A 12,025-nucleotide genomic window follows, 5' to 3' on the forward strand; every position below is an offset into this window, starting at 1 on the left:
GAAACGACCATCCAAGAAACTAACAGAACAAACAATTGGGCCGATGCTATTCATTACTGGCACACCACATAGCTTACATTTTCATTTCTGAGAGTCTGAACAGAGCTTTTCTTTACCATCATGCCAATCAGGTCAACGCAGTATTTGCTGGGAAATAAGTGCATTAGCACTGAAGTACATTGACACAGGAATGCTGCTGTTCTCAGCTTACTTGAAACATGCAGGCATGACGTCCTTCACATCATTAGAGAAAGCAACTTAAGGATGGAATGGCTCTGTTTGGAGGGTGCGTACACAGTACAAGTACACATCATTTATTAGTGGAAGAAATCTTTTCTGTGTTTCAAGTACCAGGTATAGTGCAGTGGCTGGCAATAGTCTATTAAAAAGTAACTTCTACGAGACATACAGTTGGTCAGAAAATTAAATGATGGCACAGGGTAGAAAAGGCAACTAACTGTAAGAGGCTGCATGTTGCACCCTTTGTCATTTTTTGAGGCAAATAAGATTGGTAGAGAATAGAAACCACAAAATGTGATGTACACAGAACTCTAGAAGTGAAGCAACCCCAGGAACAGCCTGTAAGTGCATGGATAAGAGAACAGGAGGGTAGATGGGTATTAGCTACTAGGAAGCACTAATAGAGTGAACAAGTTTAAACCATCAATATCCCAGGTGCTTAGCATAACTTAGGAATAAAGCAATTAGGATTCAAAGGGAATAATTATCAGATTTAACAAAGAGACCATTTAATGTTTGTCACCATGTCATTACTCCTATTTAATGGTAGGGGATCACTAAGGAGTTAAAATGCATTGTGAGCATGGATTAGATAGTACAGTGAAACAAGTCACAACAGTTATCATTAAAAAGTGAGTAATTGCCGCAGTTACTGCGTAATGACATCAAAGATGCTTTTACTTGCCCCTATACTTTGAGCAGGAAATAACAGGCAACTGTGTGTGAAGTCTGCTGAAAAATATATTAAATGATAAATACTGTAGATGGAAATTCATGAATGATGTAATCAGTGTGAACTGCTACCCCAGCTTTGTCATACTTTTTAGACTCATCAGCTAGTTAGGATTTTTCTGATTTCTTTCTATTCTTAATCTCTTCAATCCTTACACATCATGTCTTCAGTCTAACTCGCATTTATTTTGCCCAGAGCAGCCAATGATCTATTTTACTTTCAAGATATTCTTCACAGTTTAGCTGAAATGTACAGAATTCAGCTAAATATCCAGAGAGACTGCAACAGAAGAGTGAAATCCACCTGTTCTATTAGAAGTTAAATATGGAACAGAAGGTTTCCAGAACTAAATGCAGAAATCTTGATGAAACAAATGCTCTCTTTTCTGACATGAGAAAAATAGAATGTAAATTTAACAGTCACGAAGAAACATTCTAATTCTGCTACCTCTTTTAAGTAACTGTCAAAAGAAAGACTTCTCTCTCTCCGAGAGAAATCAGGGAGTGCTAAAAATATAAAATTGAAACTGTTACCACTAGTCCAAAAGCAGAGGACAGAATTTAGTGTTCTAATCATAACGAAAATAATTGCTACTGAATCAAATTTCTCTCCTGATAAGATTTCAAAATCACTAAGTACATATTACCCAGTGATGTGTGCATTCTTGGAAAAAGCTACTGTGAATCTTCAAGGCAGCACAGGCTTAAGTGATGTGCAAAAAACCTATGGTAATGACTGTGACATTAAAAGGTTCATAGAACCAGTATTAATAGCTAGAAGCAAGATGAAGCACTAGTTTTCTGCGAGGGATCATAGACAAAAACACAAAGCTAAGAAGAAAAGAGAATATAAATTTTGAGAACAGCTAAAAAACAGCAGGTGAACTCTTGCATCTACGGTCACATAGGAAATTAGAAGGGACTTGAATAATAAAGATCAGCCAGAACAGAAATTTTTTTTGGATTAGAATTCCAACAAATAACTCCGTATTAGGAATTCTGCTGAGCAAACATAATAATAACGCTGAAAACAGGCTCAGCATTTGATGCTCATGAAGAGGTATAATTCTATTCTTTAAAGAAACATATCCCACAAGTGAGAGGATTCTTGGACATATCAGCATTGAACCAAACAGTAATTCTGACATTATAATAAAATCTGTTTCATAAAAAATTAACAGAGTTTAAAGTTAATGGATTCCTTTCTTCAGAAAGGAAGCTATTTATTTTTCCAAGTGTAATAATCATTGAAGATAAATGTCCAGTTTGAGCATTATATAAAGAAGCCAAATTGGCCTGTACTTTGAATATTTACATTTTCAGTGATTTTAGCATTATTTTCAAGCGTTCCATTTCAAGTCTTTTGAAAAAGAAAATATTGCATCTCAAGATGAATGGTATTTTGGAAAAGGTAATTATTTTTGTGCCTTGCTGGAAACCATAAGCAGCGATGCTGGATTCACAAACATGAAAGTGAAATCCATCCTAATACAAGTGAAACTTACTGGGCTAATTTCCTGTCTGGCATAAGTAACAGGAAATATGAATGAGAATTTTAAATTTGGTATTTACTGCTATGTTTTCATTAGTTTCTTGTCTTAGTAACACAGCAAAGGTATTCTCTAAAATGAGGTTCTACTAATGTTGACATTCGTCCTTTAAACAAACACTCAGGACAGAATACATGGCCTCTGCCACAGGAAATATAGTTAGCAACCTTGTAAGCACCAATGAAAACAGGTATGTATTCAAATATAAGTGGTTCCAGTGAGATTGCTTCTGAAGCGCATTTTCAGGATTGGGGCCAAAAAGAAGAACTGACATACTGACAGTGGAATTCACAAGAAGTAGACTTCAGGGAGCAAGCTTCAGAAAATCCTTCATGCAAAGAATGATGTAGAGCAATTGTCCTGCTGGCTGAGAACATGTGGAGAGCAGAAAGAATCATAGCCAAACACCAGCTTGCTTAGATGCCTGCTTCCAAGAAGATTGTTCTTAAACTCCTCTTAGCATCAAATACAAATGTGAATTCTCAGCTTCTGAGTAGATTACCATTTTTCTATAATGAATGATTAAAATAATCTAATTTTTTTTCATTCACTATGACTGCTCCATTATGTATCATCGGGGAATGGAGATTTATGTATGCAAGTATTTGCCAGGCAACAAAGGAGGGATGTAGGGGCTGTTTAGCATATGGCAGAAGAGAAAGTTAACAAGAAGATTCAACTAGCCAGTTTACACAGTGGGCTTTGCCCACAATGGGCTAATTAACCTTAAAAAGATGCAAGATGAAAGGGGCTAAAAATTAATCTCAGTTGGCAGTGTACTGAATATGCTATGGGTAATAATGATTTTAATTTATCTCAAAGAAGAGATACTTGGTGCAAATTAGAAAATCTGAAAATTGAATTATTATGGACCAGTTGGCCTGTTTACCCAGCATTCTGTTTTTGAATTAATAAGAGCACTATTTATAGACTCTGAGGCTATTCAGTCATTGACTGAATGAGTCAGTAAGCTAAGTAGTGTCAGGGAGCATTTCCAGAATGCTGAAACTTGGTCATCTATACAGTTAAATTGTGAGAATGGGCAATTCTTTAAAACTCTTTTAAGAGTTTCGGCCTGGGCCAACAAGCATTCTCCTAAAAAAACGTCTGGGCACAGCTGAGAAGCTATCATGATCCTGCAACCAGTCTCAATAGGCTGTTTGTATGGGGACTTCCTCTTTCAGAGAGTAAAGGAATTCAATGGGATGTTCCCAAGCACATTTAATTTACTAGTACAGACAAAATCTGAGTTTTCTGGAGCCCATTTTACCTAAAGGTCAGTCTAAACAAATCTCTTTAGTAAAGTTATATGGAGAAACCATATCCATAATTTTAATGAACAACATTCTGCCATTTTTTGACCTGGGCACCGTATGCCATTAAGAAGGAAATACAGCAACTTTATATTTCTTTTATATGCACTCTCTGTGCCAATAACTATTTGACAAAAGCCAGAGGGCACTCAGCCAGAGACTCCATTGTGGAAAGAAAGCCATTCTGATCCAATGAATAGAAAAACAAGAGACTTTGACCACCACTTAGGAAAACAATAACATGGTCATCATCAGTCAAAGCAGAACTGGGTAGCAGAGAAGATATTGCTACATTCTTAGTTCGCCTAACTACACAGGTAATTAAGTCCCTACCTCACTTGTCAAAGTGAGCTGTTTTGTAAATCAAAGTTTAGAGATAAATAGCAAGTGGAATTACCAAGTAAAATGAGCTGAAGGGTCTTAACCGAATTCCTAACTCTGACGTGCACATATTTGATATGAATGTACAAAGTTAGAGGATGATGGGGATAGCTTCCATCTGCAATGCTGCACTCACAATAAACTCTGCCTACAGAATTGGAGCCTATTACAAAAAATATATTAGGTTCATCCTTTGAGGACTAAACATTGCTCTGCAGAAAACTCAGTTCTCCAACTTCAGTGAAACTAACTCCGAGAGGAACTGGAATGCTTTCCAATGCGAGCAAAAACCAGAGTCAACCTCAGTAAAACAGAGTTATGTGTTCAGTTAAAAACACAAGCCCAAATTAAGTGGTGCATGTCTGCAATGACTTTACAAATTAAGAAGAGGAGGTATTCAGCCACTCCAGGTATTTGGGCAGCATTTTCTTTTAATACTGTTTCTGAATGAAACAACAGATTGGATTGGTCTAACAGACAGACCAAATATCTTATGGTTCTGCGACTTGGGTATAACTATTTCATGCTTCATCAGGCACTACTTTAAATATTTGCATACAAAAATTTTACACACAAAATTTTACCTTATACTTTGTCAAAAGGTTTATCATTTTAAAAAAAACTTGTATAACAACACCATTGCATAACATTGTTGTTGTTACAGTAGCTTTAAGCAGACTAAAAATATTTCTTTCAATTAGATTTCAAGTAAACTACGTTTTTTCTGTTTTGGGAAATCAGGGTTATTATCCAGGCTACAGCAACAATCTAAAATTGCACTGAGTACACCTTACAGCAGTATTTTTTATCTACTCCCATCAGTCTTAGAGATATGACAAAAACGTTTTAGAAGTGGATGGTGACTGTGCAAGATGATCAAACTAATAAAATTAGAAAATCATCTCCTTATACACTTACTGTTTGAACTTTGCGGAAATCCAGGTAAGGAGGATGGACCATTCATTCCAGGCAGAAGAACAGGAGGAAGGCCAGGGAGTCCTGGATAAGCTGCTGGCAAACTGATACCATGAAGAGAACCGCTGTCCATCATGCCTGGCTGCTGTACTGTTAATCCTAGCACATCAGTAGCCTTCTTTATGCGATCCAGTTCTTGCTGGGCCATCAGCTGCCTAACTGTTGTTGGAGCTAAATAATCTTTCTCCCGATCCAGCTGACTTCCCACAGTTTCTCTCACTTTTGTAATATGTTGTTTGGAAAAGATATGATCTCTTATAGACAAACGCGCAGAATATTTCACCCCACAGAGAGAACATTCTGGCTTTGTCCCATCAGGTCCAGTCTGATTTATCATGAATGGCTTCCCTATGTTAATCTTGAATTTCTTTTCTTTCGCCCGGGCATTCTGAAACCAGACCTGGACCACACGTTTGGGCAGACCAATCTCATTCCCTAACATTTCACATTCTTGCATTGTTGGAGTCCGGTAGTCACTAAAACAAGCTTTGAGAACTTTAAGCTGAAGGTTACTCATTTGTGTTCGGAAACGTTTGTGGCCTGGCCGATCACTGCTTTTGGATTTAAAGGGATTGCTAGCTCCAAATGGGTTAGGTGAACTTGGATCAGCTATGCTTGATGTTTCACTGCGGTCGGCATTATCATCAGGGTCATCAGTAATGTAGTAACTTTGGTCATGATCACCATCTTTTTCACTGAAATGTATCGAGGGGCTAGTTAGGGAAAAAAGAAATTTATCATCAGTATTCTCATTTGTAGGTGTAGTTGCAGTTTTTGGTAGTGTATCGTTCACTGGTGTTTTTGGTTCTTTGGGAGGTGACGTCGGTTTTGCATCCCCTGAACTGCCAGTCATGCTTTCCATTTCATTGTTCCCCTCGTCTCCTGTTGTGGCATCACTGATCGCAGTATTAATTGATGAAGTCTCATCAAAGTCAGTCTTGTTTTGATCATATCCAGAGTCAGCAGGAGGGGCATTCAAATTTTCTATATCCTCACTAGACTCTGCTTTAAAAGAAGAAGGACTTAAGAGATTCTTCGGTGACATCTCTGCTGTTTTGCTAACAGGGGTTGATACAGTGGAAGCCAACTCATTTTCACTTGATAATTCAGTTTTTGCTAATGACAATGATGGGTAATCAAAGAATATGTACTTTTGTGGACTTTCTCCTCCATCTTCAGTCGATATCAAAGGACTTGGAGGCAAACTATAACCTGCCTGTTTCCCTTCATTCCAATGTCGAGAGCGAATGTGACTTTCTAAAGCTGATTTTGCTTTAAACAGAGCTCGGCAAAAAGGACATCTTTTATGGGACTGGGCTGGACCAACTGCACGAAATTGTCCTTTTCTTTCCCGGGCTCTTGTGTTCTGAAACCAGACCTGTACCACTCTCTTTTTAAGCCCCACTTCACGTGCAATATGGTCTAGCATCTTTCTGGTGGGATTGGAATCTAATAAGTACTTTTCATAGAGTATTTCCAGCTGCTCTGGAGTAATCGTTGTTCTTAAACGTTTATCACGATGTTGATCTTCTCCACTGTTTCCTCCCTCTTTTTCACTACAGTTATTATCTTCCTTATCGTCCAGTTTTCGTTTCAGAGAACCAGAAACTGTAGCAGGATGTGTTGTATGTGATGAGCCAGTTTGTGGTGGCATCTGAGCAAGAGAACTATTAAGTAACTGTCCAGTCATCAAAGGATTATTGGGGTCAAATATCATATAGGGCATATCCATTGGTCTTTCTAAAAACTGTGAATGAAGAAACTGGTTTTGGGCTGCTAGGAAATGCATGTGCTGGTGCTCTTGCCAAAGTTCTAGAGTTGGAAAGGCAACTGTACACTGATCACATTGATATTGTAATAACTGAGGAGGTAGACTGTTCTGTAGAGAAGTCATTGAAATTGGTAAAGGACTGGAAGGGACAGGTGTAGTCTGTGATGCAGAAGGAGGTCTGCCTATTATCTGTGATTGTTTTTGTTGCTGTGATTGAGAGGCTGAGGGCTGAGGATCAGAAGGGGTTATTGGGGCAGACTGTACTGGTTTGGTGCTTTGGGAAGTTGAATCAGTTTGCTTAGAGATGGTTTCATTTTGTTTTGGTTTTTCTGTGGACTCTGGCTTAGGAGAAGCCTTCTCAGGTTCTGGTTTTGGTGACGGAACCAAAGGAGTACTAGAACCAGAGCCGGAGCTTGCTGCTGTGACGGCCGTGCTTTTTGCTGAGTCGGTTTGACCAGCAGCTGTGCAGTTCTTATATACTGTTTGATCAGAGGCATCCATGGAATCTTCAGTTTGGCTCTCATCTTGAGCATCGTCATCTTCATCCTTATAACACTGCTTTTTCTGGTGTGTTATCAAATCAAAAATCCTGGGAAAAACCACACTGCACTTTTTACACTGATATTGCATGTTACTTGTTCGAATGTAGCGCTCATTTGTCAGTTCCCTTTTCTCATTGTCTTTAGCTTCAGCTTGATTTTCATAACTTTTGCGAGCTTTTTGTCGTGCATTTTGGAACCATACAACAATAACTCGAGTAGGTAAGTTAAGAACAGTTGAAAGTTGTTCAATTTCATCATCCTTTGGGTAAGCATTTGTGTCAAAAAAATCTTGGAGAACACGAAGCTGGTAGTCAGTAAACCGAGTCCTAGATGATCTCTTACTGAAAGATGCATCAGACTTGTAAGGTTCTACAGCTGAAGGTTGGGGGTCAATTCTTATATCTTCCAACACTGTTATGGGAGGGTTGCTGAAATTATAGGGAGAATCTTTATTTCTCTGGCGCTCCTTGAACAGCGTATTACGAAACCAGTGCTTAATAACTTTCTGTGAAAGACCAGATTTCTCAGCCATTTCTTGAATCTGCTCTTCACTTGGAGAATTGTTAATATCAAAATAAGCCCGTAGGATTTTTAGTTGGTCATCTGTGATTCTTGTACGTGGACGCTTGAACTGAGAATGCCGTAGGAAATTGGGATCTAATCCCAGCTGCTGCTGACAAAGTTGTGTGAGATCTGCAGACAAAGTATCCATTGGGGGCAACTGGAGGGCAAGCTGAGGAGGTAGTGCAGGATGCTGCACTGGCTGCATCATAATTGGAGGGAAAAGTGGGAGATCAAGTGAAACGGGAAGCTGAACTTGAGGTGGGGCTGATGGCGGTGGTGGCGGTGGAGGAGGGGGTGGTGGTGGTGGAGGGGGTGGTGGCGGTGTGGGTGGTGGAGCTTGCAAAGGAGTGGGAGTCGTGTTTTGAATTTTTCCAGACCCAGCTGAAGAAGACTGAGAAGGAGTTGGAGGAGGAGGCGGTGGAGGTGGTGGAGGAGGTGGCGGTGGCGGTGGTGGTGTTTCTGGAGAAGAAGGAGAAATTGGATAAAGCTTGTCATATGCCTCCCGATATTGCCGGGCAAACTTTTCTAGTGCTCCATATGGAAAAAACTGCCCATGCACATGCTCTTGATGACTTTTCAGAATAAGAATGTTGGAAAACAGCTTACAGCAGGTTCCACATTCCAATTTGTCTGTGTTTTCACCTTCACCGATCTTGCTCTTCTTCTGCACTTTTTGTCTGTTCTCGTTGTACTGGATAACTAACTCAAACCCAAAGTTCTCCAACAAAGCCTTGGCTGCATTCCCCCTTGCTCCAGAAGCTATTCTGGGTGGTGGGATGGTTGGTTCTGAGGATTTTGGCTTCTTCATATCTTTGTTTTCTTTTACTCCTTCACTCTCATTAGTAAATTCTTGCTTTGGCTTCTCTTGTTTTTCAGAAGTTTCTTCTGACTCCTTATATGATGGCATTTCCTTTATCAACTGGCAGTCTGTACTTACTAAGCTATTTTGCTCTGCTTTCATCAGCTTGCTACTTTGCTGCTGCTGTTTTTGGGACTGAAGTTGGGGTTGTGTGGATTGATACTGTTGTGCTTGTTGCTGCAGTATCTGTAGCTGTGTTTGACCAACATGGTGCTGAGTTTGTATCTGCTGCTTCAAATCTTCTAGCAGTGATCCTGTCATACCAGCCATTCCAGGCATACCAAATGTAGCAGAACCTGGCAAACCCAGATCTGGGCTTAAGCTGAATTCTGTCCCAGGTATGTAGAATGGGAAAAGAAACTGAGGCTGTTGAAATTGCAGCAGTGCTTCTGGTGTCATTGGAAAGTGAGGCAAAAAAGCTGGGTTTAGAAACTGGGGTTGAAAGAACGCAGCTTGCTGTTGCAGTTCATGCTGTAGTTGCATTTGAAGTTGTGCTGGTGATTGGGGTGGGTGATGTGTAGGTTGAGCAGAAATTAATTCAGAAGCTTGCTTTTTATTTAATTCTTTGGCATCTAAATGTGTTTCTTTGCTGTTAACTGCTGGTAAGCTCATAGAATCTAGCATTCCTTGGCTGGGGCTATTAACATTCCCTGCTACACTATTTCCGCTACTTATATTACCACTTGGTTCTAATTTTGCAGCTCTTGCCTTTGTTTGATGAAGCACAGATCTCATATGGATTTCCAAGGTAGAACTTTGGCTATACGCAACATTACAAATGCTGCATTTGTAGGGTTTGTTATCAGTGTTGCTGTTGGTTTCTTGAGGGACAGGACTTGATGCTTCCTGCAAAACCTTTTTGAGTTTATGTAGATGGGACACTGAGTTATAATGGACCAAGAGAATGTTCTTTTGAGTGAAAGACTCTTTACATACGGTACACTTATATGGGCGAGATGGATCTAGAAATTTTTCCATAGTAAAATTTGGCCCTTTTCTAAAAGGTAAGGTCCGCTTTGGTTCTGAGCCCATATCATCTGGAATAGAGCTACTATCACTTCCTACTGGACTTGCTTTACCTTCCTGGTCCATCTCATAATCTCTTTCGATTTCCTGTTCTAGTGCATGATCATCTTGTGCCATACTTTCACTTTCTGCCCAGAGTTCACCATTTACAGGTAAAGATGCACACAGCTGCTGAAGTTCAGCTTCGTTGAGTTCAGGGTGGCCTGCTTCCAAGTGTTTTTTTAAAGCCTGGAATGTACGGAAGCTACGTTGGCAAAGACTACACATGGTAGCAGCCCGAATAGCATGATACTGGGAATGTATCTGAAGCTTCTGCATAGTCTTAAAAGCCAAGCTACAATGGTTACAACGGTATTTATAGACATGGCGATCAGAAACAGAGAGCTGTTGCTTCTTCTGCTGTTCATTTAGCTGATCCGGCATTGAGTCAGTGGTCTTTATATCTTTACTGCTGCTCTTATTCCAATCTGACGTTTCAGTAGATTCCTTAGGTGGTTTCTGTTCCTCAGTCTTAATTTCCACTCCAGTTTTTGATTCCTCAATCCCAGGGGTATTTTTCCCATCCACAGGACTTTCACCTAGTTTAAAAAAGGTGAAGTGTCTTTTAGGTAGGCAGAAGAGAATATTCCATAGTATTAATGTTTTTTCAGCATAATCATAAATCAAAGATTGCACCTAGTATTCTTGGTGCTGGCACAGCAATCTGATGACAATCTATCCTTGCCCCAGAGAAGAATTAAACAGGATCAATAGGAGGTTAAAAAAAAAGAGTAATAATGAATGTCAAAGCTGGCCTGGTAGTGACATAGGGCTTCTCTTTGTCATAAAAATTTATTGTTACAATAGGAGCACCATACAAGAAGAGGAAACCAAACAGTAGGAAAAAGAGGGAAGGAGTAGAAATGGAGACAATAGGTAGGAGAAGTGATTAGAAAGATAGGCTAGTATGAAAGTGGCTGAGGAGAGAGGGAAGAGTACACTGTGACAGTTAGCAAAGCAGCTGCTCAGCACAGAATACAGGATGAGAAACTTACTATTTTAAACATATCTACTGGAAATGCAGGCAGGATCATTTGCCAGTGATGCTGGTGAAAGTCCTGCAGTCTTTTAGGATTGAATCTTACTTGCTGTTTAAACAAGAAGGTCCTACCTTCAAAGTGGCTAGGTGCTATCGCATGCTGATTTTTAACTTTACTACAAGCAACCAGTGTGGCACACCCAAGCCAAGTACTCATGCACATGAGACAAGCTGCATCCTAGTAGCTCTACATGTGTGCAACCAGTCAAATTCAGGCTCATTAATATTTTCTGTCTGTCTATACGTAAACCCAAAAGGACTCACTTTCCAAGAAAGAAACAAGTGGTTTATTTCTAAATCATTTATACCTGTCTTTTGCATGTCTGGGTTTTTTCTTGCATACCTGAATATTTTCCAGATCCCTCAGTTGTAATAGTTGCAGGTGTGTCACGTTCAGATTTCTCTGAAGTAGCTGCTGGCAATAGCATACTATTGGGCATCATGACATCTGGTACAGGAACCTTTGAAGAACAGAGTATTATTACAGAAGGAATCACACTATTTAATACTATGTAGCTGTACTAAAATGTAATTTAATAGATTCACCACATCTGGATCAAAGACTGCCATGACGAGGTCAAGGTCTTGATTCTGTCCTTGAAAGTAGTTTTCTGACAGAGCAATCAAAGCATTGGATGTCCCTTGCTGGATCCACAATAAGATGATGCTACACTACATACACTCAATATGAACTACATACACTCAATATTTCACTACAGTCAATGTCACCATAAAGTAAGTTTTCCTGGCTATGTCAGGTTTGTTGGTTATTTCAGGAGAATTCTCCTTAGACATCCTCCAGAGATGAAGATAATGTCCAGACAGTCATTGGTCTGTTCCTGACCAAGGCAATCACTTTGTTTTACCTGTATTATTTTTAAGCAAATGATGGACCTTTCATGAGTTTTGAAAGAATTTCCCACTAAAATCAGATTTTTTTCATGTAAAATAAGATTCTTTTCTCCTTCTCATCTTAAATTGCTTATATGAGTAT

At 39.5% G+C, this 12,025-nt stretch overlaps 1 protein-coding gene across 1 annotated transcript in view; it reads right to left on the reverse strand.

Annotated features, from left to right (window-relative positions):
• The window catches only part of ZFHX4 (zinc finger homeobox 4), a 145,693-nt gene that overhangs the window by 3,039 nt on the left and 130,629 nt on the right, over nt 1–12,025 (reverse strand). Inside the window, exons 8-9 of the mRNA XM_062570267.1 lie at nt 11,375–11,492; nt 5,135–10,531 (exon numbers count right to left, since the gene is read on the reverse strand). Coding sequence (XP_062426251.1) covers nt 5,135–10,531; nt 11,375–11,492 — 5,515 coding nt within the window. The remainder of the gene's footprint in view (nt 1–5,134; nt 10,532–11,374; nt 11,493–12,025) is intronic.

This window comes from Rhea pennata, chromosome 2, assembly GCF_028389875.1.
Source record: "Rhea pennata isolate bPtePen1 chromosome 2, bPtePen1.pri, whole genome shotgun sequence".
Lineage (NCBI taxonomy): Eukaryota > Metazoa > Chordata > Aves > Rheiformes > Rheidae > Rhea > Rhea pennata.